The 14,053-nt window shown below is 34.4% G+C and overlaps 1 protein-coding gene across 5 annotated transcripts in view; it reads left to right on the top strand.

Annotated features, from left to right (window-relative positions):
* ASPH (aspartate beta-hydroxylase) overlaps positions 1-14,053 on the top strand; it is a 257,979-nt gene that overhangs the window by 88,554 nt on the left and 155,372 nt on the right. For all 5 annotated transcript variants that reach the window (XM_078153392.1, XM_078153393.1, XM_078153394.1 and 2 more), the window contains 6 exons: positions 3,313-3,387; positions 6,560-6,691; positions 9,199-9,240; positions 9,453-9,509; positions 10,150-10,206; positions 10,642-10,674. In XM_078153392.1, the coding sequence (XP_078009518.1) occupies positions 3,313-3,387; positions 6,560-6,691; positions 9,199-9,240; positions 9,453-9,509; positions 10,150-10,206; positions 10,642-10,674 (396 nt within the window). The remainder of the gene's footprint in view (positions 1-3,312; positions 3,388-6,559; positions 6,692-9,198; positions 9,241-9,452; positions 9,510-10,149; positions 10,207-10,641; positions 10,675-14,053) is intronic.

Here is a 14,053-nt window from a genome sequence, read left to right on the forward strand (position 1 = left end):
TTTCCAACTCTGATATTTTTTGATCATGCTGTTTGGGGGGAAACTATTTCTAGCTTGGGATTAGAATGGGATTCAAGAAGAAGGTTCTAGATGAATTGGGCGTTAAAAGATAAGAATAATTTCCCTAGTTGGAGTTGTGGAGGGAGGTTTTCTAGATATAGAGAATGGTATAACAAATGAATCCCAGAATTCTGAGGTTTTAGTGAAAGAACCTGCTGAGGCAGACCTTTTGCTTTTGGATCACTAAATTTTCCATGCCTGATGCCTTAGTCTACCTTTCGGCCAAGCAGATTCCTTCTTCGAGTCAAGCAAATTCCATCTTCGAGCCAAGCAAAACAAATCGAACTCACCAGTCTGGAATTTGAGTCTGGTTACTTTAAACTCGTTGAGGCCAGCTAGCTAATCTCATTCCATAAGGAGATGAATAAATACTAGCTGTTCATCTGTCTAGTTCAGTATGTTAATGAGGCCTATTAATTTCACCTTTGTTAATGTCTTTTGCATATACCCCCTTCTCTTCTCTGACATTGCCACTACTTTGGTGCAAGCCCTGGTTGCCTCACACCTGCACTATTACAATAGCCTGCTGTTTGTTTTGCTTGCCACAAATCCCTCCCCGCTTGAGTCTACCCTCTACTCAGTTGTTAGTAATCTTCCTAAAGCATAGTACATTCCTCCCTAACCCCACCACCACTTCTCAGTAAAGTCCAGTGGTTCCCTGTCACCTCTAGGATCAAATATAAAATCCTCTGGCATTGAAACCCCTTTTCCTCAATCTGGTGATACTATTTGGAAAATAAGATTATCATTAAGACATTTTCAGAATTTATTGGCTGCTTTGCATTTAGAGACAGAGCTCCAACAGATGTTAAAAAGTTGGGAATGTATGCAACACTTCTAAGGCATAGCAAGTAATTTAGCTTGACCAGAGAATAAATTACCTGGAGTAGTGGGAGAAACTGAGAACAGTAGTAGATAGATAACGGTCGCAGATAGAAGGACATGAAAACTAGATCCGAGTTGGGAATTGATTCAGGAAGCAACGGTGTGCTCTGGATGTTACAACAGAGAGTAATGTGGTTAGATTTAATCTTAAGGATGGTGAATTCAGTAACATTGTGAATGGAAGAAATGACTAGAGGCTAGAAGATGAATTAGGCTATTCCTACAGTTTGAGTAGTAATGAGATTCCATTTCAAGTTAAGTGGCAGTGGGAAAACAGGATGTAGAAGATGGATATTATAAAAGATGTTAGAGATGTGGAATTGCCAAGACTAGTCTGCTTGATTAGGCAGCTAGATGGCTTGGTGTATGGAGTGCTAGGCTTGGAGTCAGTGACCTGAGTTCAAATCCTGTCTCAGATGCTTTAGACAAGTAACTTAACCTATCTGCCTCAGTTTCCTCATCTGTAAAATGGGGAAATAGCACCTACCTCCTATGGTCATTGTGAGGGTAAAATGAGATAATATTTGTTAAGTGCTTTGCAAACCTTTAGGCATTATATATTGATATTAATGCTGACATCATTAGTATATTGGCATTGCTGTAGAAGCAGATGGCAAATCAAGGCTTTTAACACAGGTTGCTAGGTAAATTATGGTACTTTTGGGAGAAATAAATATAAGATTATTAACCTTAGATAATCTTACATTGATAACCTCAGTAATTGATAATGATAGGGTGCTTGGGGTCCCAGCCCTAAGATATGTCTCTGGAAGCTTCCCAATTTCTCAGTAGGCCTCAGTCCTGTGAGAAAATTTTCTCTTGTTGCAGAACACATTCTCTTATCAGAATAGATATACAGGTGCATGGCCCAAGGATTTTTATCCCTGGCTGGCCCAAGGACTCTCCCTCATGCCAGATCCCCAAGGTCCATACCTCTGACACCTCCATCAGTGTCTGGTATCAACAAAGTTATCTCCACAGATCCCCTGCATTTTCTGGTCCATACATCATAGGTGCTTGCTCCCAAAAGACACTTGGACCCCTAGATTATCTAATTAGAATCCTTGGCATCCTTTCCTTTGTCCTTTTCCCATACAAGCCCCAGCACCATCCTCATCATCTTGGAGATTCTCTAAGGACTCTCACCCACTTTGGTTAAAGCATTACAATAAACTTTTTGCTACTTGACTAAGAGAAGGCTTGAGTGTGTGAATTCATTCTAGGCAACTCTGCCTTGGCATTCTTGGGGTCCCAGCATCCCCAGAGCTCTTCAATAAGGCAAACCTTTATTGCTTTTTTTTGGCTTCTTATTGGCCATTTATAGCTGTTCCACATACTTCAGAAAGAACCATTTGGAGAGCTTCCCCTCTGCTGTGGTTCCCAAGTGACTCTAGGGCCTAGTTAATTCTTCCTTCTAAAAGATAACCTTGTTTTGTATACGGCAGTTTGTATGTTATTACTTTCTTTTCATCTTTTTCCACTCCTCTCCTATTCCAAGGAGAACCTGGAATTTGTTCTTTTGCTAAATACTTATATCCTATAAGGTAGTTGCTCATCTTATTAATATTCTGTTGGAAATTAACTTTTTTAATAAGTAGATTATTTTTGTTATATTTGAAGTCTAATTCAAACATGCTAATATAAAATCTGATAATTGAGTACTCATTAACAGGAATTTGAAAAATATTTTGTTTAGACATTATGAATCTGTCTATAGTCTTTACTAGCTAATAAAATTACAGGGTAGAATTTTGGGTTATAATTAAATGTTAAATGTATTTCATTGAGTAAGACTGTGCCCCAAATTAAAAATGGAATAGGCAGGAATAAAGGAAGCTTTAATTCATTTTTAGAAGTCATATAGAAGTCTTGAAAATTTGTTTCTTCTGATAGCATTTTACCAGTTTCATGAAGTTAGCAGATCTGTTTCTCACTCTGAATATCTATTTTGTCTGTTTCTGCCTGCCTGCCAATTTGTCTGTCTGTCTGTCTACCTATTTTTGTCTAAATTTGTGACTTCACTGATACAAACAACTCCAGTGAGGAAACATTTTCTCTCAGTGTGGATGCTGTTCTGTAACTAGGACACTGAGAGGTTCAGTCACTTGCATAGACTCACATGTGTCAGAAGTGGGCCTTGAACACTAAGAACTTTTTTACTTTGAGGCTGGGTCTGTTATCTATCCCACAATGCCCCTCAGAGAAAAAAATACGCGCTAAACTAATAAGAACAAATTAATATTCTTCATTGCCTGAATATTTACAATTAAGTTTATATAAATTGACTTCATGATGAATGTGCAAAGGTTTGAGATATTTATATTTTTGTTCGTTGTTTTTTTTTACTTTTAAAAAAATAACTTTTAGAACACCAGAATGTTGAAAATGAAGTGGAAGAAGACATTCAGTTTGTCCTTAAAGAAGCGCTGCAGACACAACATGGTATGAATTAAAATTTATTGTTTTATGATTATCATATAAAGAGTATATTGAACCAAATCCCAGTTGGGACTCCTGAATTTGATCTTATTTTTTGTGATTATGTATTGTTAGGTGCAATATTTCTTAAACTAATTAGACAACCTGGAGATTGCAATGTTCTGTGAGAACCTTAGTCTGGAGATATGGAATACCTCATGATAAAAAGGGGTTGGAGACATAATGCATTTTTGCTTTACAGAATAACAGTATATAGAACTAACCACATGGACAGATTTACATTGACATCTTGGTTGTGAAACATAGAAAGCTGTTTGATTTCCTTGTTAGATGGATAAAAAACCAAGTGTTTTTCTAGTCTACACTAAAGTTGGTTCCTCAACTATCTACTAATACGTACAAACACACACATACACACACACACACACACACACACATATATATTATAAACTGTAATATTTATTTAGAGGTTAGACTTCTGGTAACCTCAACCATTTGGAACTGTTTTAAATCTTGAAGTGTTTAAAAAAAAGAAAGGGAGCCTCAGAGCAGTGACCATTTACAAAATGACTCAAGACTCAGATTGGTGTAGGGAAAAGACCACTGGTTTGGGATTAGTAGATCTCATTTCAGATCCTGGCCCTGTTAACTATCCATGAGACCATGAAAAATTCATTCAACACACTAGTTACTTAAACACCTGTGACTTCGGTATCCTCATCAATAAAATGAAAAGTTTGAACTAGATTACCTCTTCAAGCTCTAATTTTGTTATCCTGTGGCTCAAAAATTAGACAAGATAGAATGTAATTGGTGTGTTTGAAAAACTAAAGGAATGCATAGGTTCTAAAATCCTAGCCTTAGTGGTATGAAAGCCAAAGAAGCACAGGGTAAGCAACAGTGAAAGGGATGGAGAAACGAAATAAGAGAAATGAAAAAAAGTCATAGAAACTGTAATGAGGGTCAGTGATTAGTTCTGAGAGAGTCAAAAAGGGATAGGGTAAAAGAAAGATGGCTGCTCTCCACTTAGAAGGAAATGAACAAAGGTAAGAATAGCTTTTTAGTGTAAGAGACAAATAACCTTAAACTACTTAGGAGCCTTGGAGCAATTGCTGTCCTGTAACAAAGGCACCCCATCTATGCTTTGCCATTTGTGGGGGACTTTCCTTGAAAGGGCAAGTTATTGTAAGTCTTGCTCATTTCACTAGCCTTAGAGGGCATCCATGTAACAATGTAATGTCATGATGAAAATGCCCAACCATTATGAAATAGCATTGTATAGGCTTAAAATATAGTTGCAAGTTCAGCTGCAATAGATAGAGTGCCATAATCTATCATCCTTGAGCCTTAGTTTGCCATCTGTAAAATAGGGATGATGATGACCTCACAGAATTGTTAGGTTTAAATTGATTAGTGTCTATAGAGTGCTTTTCAAACTTTAATGGATTATGTAGCTATCAGCTATTCTTAGTATATTGTAGATACAAGTCAAAGACGGTGATAGATAAGCTTGCAAAGAGGTTTATGTAATCATGTCATTCTAAACGTAAACAACCACTCTCTGAGTGAAATACTATAGCTGTTAGAAGATGAGAACTGAGACCTGAGTGAGATTAAGTGGCTCCTGTTCCTAAAGCTAGGAAGGGTTACAGACAGAACTTGATTCCAGATCTCTCCTGATGTCAAGTCAAGCATTTTTATCATTACCCTGTGCTTTCTCTCAAGCATGAGAAAGTCATGTTAAGCTTAAAACCAAAGAAAGAGTTGTATATAACCTAATTAAATAGAGCAGATAAGGGACAATTTTCATCTTTTAGTATATTTGCTTCTGATATTTAATCACTCAAATACTTGAGAAGTAACCTTCATATATATATATATATACATATATATATATGTATATATATGTATATATATATGTATATATATGTATATATATATGTATATATATATATATATATGTATCTATCTATCTATCTATCTATCTATCTATCTATCTATCTATATATGTATATGTATATATATATGTATATACGAAATGTGTTGTGACACCAGAAAGCATAGCTGGGCAAATTCTTTGCAAATTCTAAAGGGAATCCCACTGGGTACCAGCATATCATGTATCTAGCTAAATTGAGATGACATGATCATGTTCTATGTGAGTGCCTCTTAGTGAAAAGTGGGAAGTGACCATTCCAATAGGAATTAATGATAATTTGATGGGGGTAAAATATTTTTTTGAGAAAATTCAGGGGATTGAGCTCTGCATTTTTAGTTTTGGTGGGTGGCTTTGGCATTTCAAAGGCAGCTGTGGTAGTAGAAGGCTCTCTCCACACAAATATATGTGTCTGTGTGTCTGTGTGTATGTATATATATATATATATATATATATATATATATATATATACATATATATATATATATATGTATATATACATATATATATGCACATATACATATACATATACATATATATGTATGTGTATATACATATATATATGTATATACATATATACACATATACGTGTAAGCCATAGATGAAGACTCACATGACCTGACGGAGGGGAGTTATTGGAATGAGGGCGCATTGGAATTCTGAGGATTTCAAGTGGCAGTATGGAATTGCAAACCTGGAATATTGGGGTGAGGACCAGGACATTTATGATATAGAAGAGACAGGTGCTGGCCTAATGAGAAGCCATTGTGGCACAGAGCTCCTCTTCCCATTTTCTCTTATTCAGATTGTTGCAAGAAAGGTTGAAGCAGAGAGCATTTGGGGAGTTGTGGTGATAATTATTGTAACAGGTTTCTCTGGGTAGCAAAACAGATTTTAATTTTTTCTTTCTCCTTGGTTCTTGTCCTTTTACTTACCTTTCCCTTTGCCTGTATCCTGTCATGCCACACTCTTATCTTTATTGGTTTTGTAGTAAATGGAGGAGGAGAGATTAGGGACAACTGTTTCCGTGTAGTAATGGGCTCTGAAACATTGGGGGATAGTGGGGAGAGAAAAGAAATGATGGGAAAAATGCCAGCAGAGGGGCAGCAGTAATTGAAGGGGAGTTCTTACGGCTGACTAATATAGGTTGATATACACAGTAAGTAGATACATGAGAGAATACCCATAGTGTCTGGTCATCAGTTTTAGACTGTCAACCTTTTACTTTATTTAAAATAGAAAATGACAAGGAAGAAGAGGCAGTTGAAGCAGTAGAAGAACAGCAAATAGAAAATGAAGAAGAAGATATTCCTATGAGAAATGAGTTAGAAGATAAACTTGAAGACTTGGTAACAGAAACACTTCATGAAGGTATAATAGTATTTCTGGTGCAGTCACTAAAATGCAGAATACAGTTTTAAAATATGATTGTATGATTTATTTTTAATCCAATTTGACATAAAAAGTACATTTTAACTGAAGATATCTTTACTTACCCCAGATTTTTGCAAATTTTGTGTTTTGCTTTGTGGAATTTCGATTTTGGTATCTTGCAATTCAGAGTCCTCATCTCTGAAAATACCACCTTCCTCTCTTATGTAATACAAAATTCCCATTTTAACCCTGCTATTCAGTCCTATAGCTATATAGTCCTTCTTATCTTTGTCTTTCCTTTCTATTATGCTCTCTGGAACCTTCCTCTTCTCCCCATCATTAAAAACCAAAACAAAGCAAAACAAACTCCCCATTATCCTAGCTTTTTTTCTTTTCATAGTCTATCTTCTCAGATTCATGGTGGGGAGGGGGGGAGAACCTTATTCTTTCATAAAGTCCCAGCATTTCTGGCTACTCCTTCTAGTGCTAGCTGCTCCTTCCATCATGTTCTTCCACATTGAGTCAGAGGAATTGTCACATCTTGTCACTTTCATATTTTACCAAACCAGAGACTTCATGTAGGAAGCCTTCAAATAAAAAAAAAACTTTAAAAAGCATATGTACCTAAGTACATATATGTATAATGCACATATATAATATATAATATGTATTATGTATATATGTTAATTATAGCCATCAATGGTCATGAAATCAGGGGCAGGAAATGTATGGCAGTGGCAAGCGCAGGTATATTTTCTATAAATTCTATTCAACTATTCAAGTGCTGAGTATAAGTTCATTATGGTGGATACTTCAGGGCCTATGACATCCTGGTTTGGCCACCAACTTAGGCTTTGATCATGTTCAAGGCATTGAACTTTGCTGCCCTTTGTTTTCCTCGTCAGTAAAGGAGGAGGGTGGGCTAGATAAAATATAAGACTCCTTTCAGGTATAAAAATTCCATTGTTCTTCTATTTCTGAGTTTATGTTTGATTCCTTAACTTACTAAGCTTATCTAGAAAGATGAGGTAGAACAAGCTCAATATTTATAATAGGGAGCAGAATTTTATGAGTGCCATCAGAAAAGTATGAACTGAGAAGTAAGGTATTTCAGAAGAAATACTCCTCAACCTCAGGCTCACAGCTTCAGCTGCATAGAGGAATCTCTACTTGGATGTCTCACTGGTGCCTCATTATATCATGCCCATAATAAACATACCCCTAAACGTTATCTTCTTCTGACATAATGATTTTTGTTAGCACCACTGTTCATCTTCCCTTGTCCTTACTTGCTGTATCTGAGTAGCTAAACAATGTTGATTCTGTTTCATTCATCTGCTTCTCTTTTTTTGTCGACCACCACTACCCCAGTATAAACAAGCGTTCCTTACATGCCTTCTAGATCATCTATGTGGATACATTTCAGTGGGGTCTGTGAGCTTAGATGGGGGGAAATTACATTTATTTTTACTTTATTTTTTATTGTAAATAAATATGTGTCCTTATTAATTAGATACTACATTTTTACTTTCACTAATCTAGGACCAAAATTTTACATTTCTTTCAATTCTGAATGTGGACAACAAACCACAGTGGTATTAAGCTCCAATAAACTGCCACAGGAGTCCATGATGCAATATAATAAGATCCTTTGTTCTAGACTATTATAGTCTTCTAATAAATCTTCCTATCTGCACCCTCCCTATTAAAACCCATCTGCTATACTGCTTTCCTTATGCATAGTCCTGGTCTTATCACTGCTCAGAAATTTTCAGTGGTTCCTTGCTGTTTATTAAGTAAAATTGAGATATTTACTTAATATTTGAGAACATCCACCAATTGGCACTGTGCTATCTTTCCAGCCTCAATCTCATTTTATGCAAAGGAGAGATCACATCTAGATGGGAAATCAGGAAAGGCTTATGAAGAAAGTCATATTTAAGCTGAGACTTGATATATTAGTAGGAACCACTAAGAAACTATAGGGTTGGATAGAATGCATGTGGAGCATTGTGAGATAATATTATAGAGTCCAAATAATAGGAAATACTACATTAGTTATTTGTCCATTTTTGCTTACTAATCATTCTTATTCCTCTTCTCGTGATTAAACATTTTTCAGTTTTTAACATTTGATCTGAGATTGGTACGGTGCAAGCAGGAGATGGTGTGGGATAGTAGAAAGGGAAAAGTAAAATAGGACTTTGAGGAGATTTATGTTCTGTTCTTGATTGTGTTATTAACCATATAATTTTCAAATTTTTTTTCTTATCACAAAAGGAAGGCAATAATTCCTGCATTACCTAGGTCATAGTATTATTAAGGAGAATCAACTGAGTATATTTTCAAATATAAAGAATAATAGAAATACAAAATTTTACCATTTGTTTTGTATTATTGTTTAACAGGCAAAGGTATTTAATATTAATATACTTTTGTAGATTTAGGTTCAAGTTACATAGCAGTTAATAAATTCATTAAAAAGCATACATCTTATTTTTCAGAAACTGAAGATAGATATTATCAGACAGAAGGTCCTGAGTCAGGTGAGATTTTATAAAGTACTTTTTTTCCCCCTGATTAATGCTAAGAAGAAAGTATTTTGCTATGAAAGTATTATGATATAAATGGAATCCATTTTTTTCGATGATTTTTTTCCTTTTAAAATTGTTAGACATTATCTATGGTCTTAGGTTAGCTTAGAGATTATGAATCACTTTTAATGATAATTTTTAAAATGTCATTTCTTAATTTTCAGATTCAAATGAATATAATAAAGATGTGGAAGAGATTGTATACAAACAGGAAAATCCAGGTTTGTGACCATCAGGTATATTAAATCATGAAAATGAACTTTCAGTATGTGCATACACATGCAGTTTAATTTTCATCCAGGCTCATGACTGAAAGATTGGGGAAGGACTCTTTTGGCCTTGAGTACTTGGGGAAGAATCTTCCACCATTACTGGTCAAGAGAATAGGTGATAGCAGGTTCTGCTCTTAGGGAACGTTTTTTTCAGTTGGAGAATTTATTGAGTTTTTCAGTGTAATGGAGACTTATTAGAATGGTTATTTGGAAAAGTACAACATATTTTAACTGTTCCTTTGGTTTGCCCTATAACATGTGAAATATATATATGTGTGTGTGTGTATGTGTGTGTGTGTGTATGCCACTGGATTAGATATGAATTGATCTTTTTAGTTTTATTGTTGAGACAACATATTCAGTCTGATTTATCTTAATTATTTCCTGTCTGTATGAAAACATTAACTTGCTATAATTCTATGATTTTGGTAGATTATTTATTATAAGACAATGGAATGATAGAGGTGAATGTTTTTCACATATTATTAGGTTCTTGACTTTATTCCAAACATTTTAAATATCAACACTAAATAATATATGCAACTTATCTTGAAGATTTTAAAAAGTTACATTTAATTTTCCTTTATAGATTACCAGGAGATTATAGAACCAGGAGTCAAAGATACGATACCGGAGTATGATACAGGTATGATAAACTACAGAATTTGTCTTGAAATTTTGAAAAGGAATCAAATTACAATTTTTAAATGATAATGTAGGGCTCTTGAAATATGCTGCTTATGTGATTTTTTTTTCAAAGCTTCTCTCAGAGTAGTTCTGGGGGTGCCTTCATTATGATGTTTTGGATTTCCAATAACATCAAAACTTCATGGTAGTTAATTTACAGTTTAACTCTAATTGAAGAAAAGGCACTTCATAACATCTCATTTCTACTTTGTATCATAAACAGCTTATTTGAGAGGTGTTGGTTATCATCTAGTTATACTAGAAATTCTTTAGCACTGCACCATATCTGTAGATTATAATGATTAAATGTATATAATTGTAAATGTGAGTTTTCTGTCTTAGTTGCTTTTAAATTACTTAATTTTCTAAATATTTATTTTAATTTTTTTTACAGAAGACACACCATACCAACACTATGATGAACAAGGTTTGAAAATTATTGTTTATATTTTACATAATAATCATGGGCTAAGATTTTTTTAAACCACTACCAGAAGCTATCAATGAAAAATGAGTGTTTCTCTGAAAAGTCATATTATTTCAACTTTTTTGTGTCCCAATACATTGTTTTGGAAATTTTGTTTGGGATTTCACTGAAGAGTCAATTTACTCCATAAGAAAAGTGATGGAACTTTAGAACTTGAAATAAGGGACCTTAAAGATTACATAGTCCAAATACTTCATTTTCATTATATTGAATTATTGATTTAAAAATTTAAAAATTGATATTTAAAAATACCAACTTTCTCACTTATTTACCAGACCTATGTATAACTTTTAGAACGTGAAAATACAGAAGATAAAAAGAAAGAACAAATAGGGACTCTGCCTGTGATTTTACTGATAATAATGAACATTCAGGTGAAGAAGATTAGTACTTTCTGCAGCTTTGAGTCAGCAAGTTGTCTAGGGCAAAGGTGTCAAACATGCAGCCCATAATATTCCCAATGTAGTCTGAACAAGATTAAAATGTAATTGTGGAATATTTAACAAAATAAACATAGGTAACATTACATTTTAAAACTAAATGCAGTTTACTGTTTAAATTTCAGTTTGATACCACTGGTCTACAGCACTGAGAGATTAAGTGATGTGACACAAACAGATTGTGAAGCCAGATCTTCCTGGCTTCGAGGATGACTTTTTATTTACTCTGCCATACTGCCTCTCAGTAGCCTAGTATACCTTCAGAATTTTTGTTACTTAATATTTAATGTTTAGAGGTGAAATATTTCTATCCCTCACACCTAGCACACTGCCTTCCCATAGTAGGTACTTAATAAATGCTTGTTGAAAGGAAATTGAATCTGCTTTTCTTTGTGGTCTTACTATTCATATTGAGCAGAGCATAATTTGGAAAACACTTATCTGTTTTGGGAATTGTTTTAACTTAATCTGTTACACAGTACTGACTAACACAGGAAGTTATATTAATGTCTCTTTGTTGTGATACAGAGAAATAGTGTGTGACTTAATTATTCATAGGTATATACTTTTTATTCTAAAATTGGTTTTGTAGTTATATATTACTTGAGCATTAGAATTCTGTCAACTTCAACTATCTGGAATTGGGAAAAACCCAGGCATATAAAAAGAAAAAGTGAAGCTCTGAGTAATGACCAATATCAAAAGGGCCAAAGATTTAGCTTAGTGTAATGGAAAGAGCAGATCTGGAGTCAAACCACATTTTCAGTCCTTTGTTACTAGTATCTGACCGTGAGTATAATTAATTTCAGCTGAACATGCCAGTCACTTAACCTCCCTGAACCTCAATTCTCTCATCAGTAAAATGAAGGAGTTGGGAAAAAAATATTTTTAAGGAGCCTTCCAGCTCCAAATCTCTGCTTTTAATTACTTAGCTATTTAGAAAATCAAAGCCACACTCAGAGGACAAAGACATACCACCATTGAGCATATTCAAAAGACTAGAACACAAACACTGAGAAAATTTTGAAAGAGGAGTCTAAAAATGTTTGGTAGTATAGTTGATGTAAGCATAGATTTTTAAGTTGACTAATTTGGGACATAGTAATGACTTATATTAATAAGTTTTGATATAAGTTTTAAATAATCAGTTAATTGCTTTATGATTATTATTCATGTAATTAAATTAATTCATGCCCTATTTTGAGATTTTATGTAAGAGTTATTCATCAGTGGTTTAGGAATTAACTCTGCTTCATGAGTTCCTGCTTGCTGAACCATGGAGGAAAACAGCTACATTTGATTAGGATTCATTGTTTGAAGATTATATGAATTATCTGGTACCATCTTGAATTTCTTTTCCCTTTCTGAAATTTTTTTCCTAACCTGGTTTGACTAGAGAATGAGTGATGGGCAGCTCCTCTCTTATTAAGTAATACTTTCATATTTTAAAGCTTTCTAGCATATATTATCTGTAAGATAATAGGATCATAGCATTTGGAACTAGAAGGGGCCTTAGAGATCATCTAGTTCTAATTTTTTTTTTCTTATAAGTGAGGAAACAGTCTTAGAGATTTGATATGACTTGCCCAGCATAGCAAAAAGCATTTGTGACATATTAATTTCTTAGGCATATTCTAGCTTGAGATAAATAAGCTTTTTCTTTTTTTTTTACATTTCTACTTTCATGGGATTCTTATTTTATTGATTCATGAAATTTTATGCATTAACATGAAAAAGATTGGAAACCATTGATATGCCTCAGCTTTTCAATAACTGTTATCCAAAAAAAAAGAAAATCTATTTACATTAAAGGACCATGAGAGATGATCATTAATAACCAAAAAAGTCTGTTATATATTGATTATATCTATGAATCAATAAAGGAGACTGAGAAGAAACAGTCACACGAGTAGAAAGATAATGCAATGTTAAAGCCAGGGAAGAAGAGACTGTCCAGAAAGGAGGGTCCAAAGTGTCTTAAGCTACAGAGAAGTCAAGAAAGATGAAGACTGAGAAGAAACCATCAAATTTAACAAGTGAAGATACTGATGGCACCTTGCAAGAGAAGAGTTTTAATTGATGGTCTCAGAAAACTCAGATTCTAAGAGACTGTCAAGTTGGAGGTGAGCCAGAGGCATTGAGTACAGACAGCTTTTTTTTTTTTTTAGAATTTTGGCTGTGAAAGAGAAGAGAGACAGAGGATAATATGTCGTAGATGTAGGGTAAAGTGAAGGTCTTTTAAGGATTGGAGTGACTTGGATATGCTTAGAGTTAGCTGGAGAAAGGGACCAGTGGGTAGAGATTAAAGAAGCATTATTGAAATGGCAAATAAGGTGAAGGGAGGAGGGTTGGGATCAAAGGATCTGGAAAAGACATTAGTCTTGTCCAGGAGTAGAGCTATTTGTCTAGAGGTTAGCATATTAGTGAGAAGAATAAAGGATGATGTAGAGAGGCTTTGGAAGTGAAGAATAGGGGAGAAGGAGGTAAAACACTATAGAATGCCTCTGTTTTATAGGTGATTTAAGAGACAAAGTCCTCTGCCAAGAGGGAGGTTGAAGATATTATTTAGAAGAGAAGGTTTGGTATAGCCTTTATGGGGCATGGGATAGAAAACCAAATATCTAAGAATAAAACCAAATTTGTAGGGATCCTACATGGTTTAGTGTCTTCTTCCTTTTGTAACTCATCCGTAGATGTGGAGGTTGTAGTTGTTTGCAAGTCACCTAGTTTTGATGTTTCATAAATGATCAGTGGCAATAGTACAAAAAAAGTGATACAAAGGTAAAGGATGGTATTGTTCAACTGCTAATTTTAGGGTAAAGTTTACAAAGGGGAGAAAGTAGGCCAGAGCAAATATGATGAACTGGAAAAGAAGGGAA

This window comes from Phascolarctos cinereus, unplaced genomic scaffold, assembly GCF_003287225.1.
Source record: "Phascolarctos cinereus isolate Bilbo 61053 unplaced genomic scaffold, phaCin_HiC Scaffold_4;HRSCAF=312, whole genome shotgun sequence".
Taxonomy (NCBI): Eukaryota; Metazoa; Chordata; class Mammalia; order Diprotodontia; family Phascolarctidae; genus Phascolarctos; species Phascolarctos cinereus.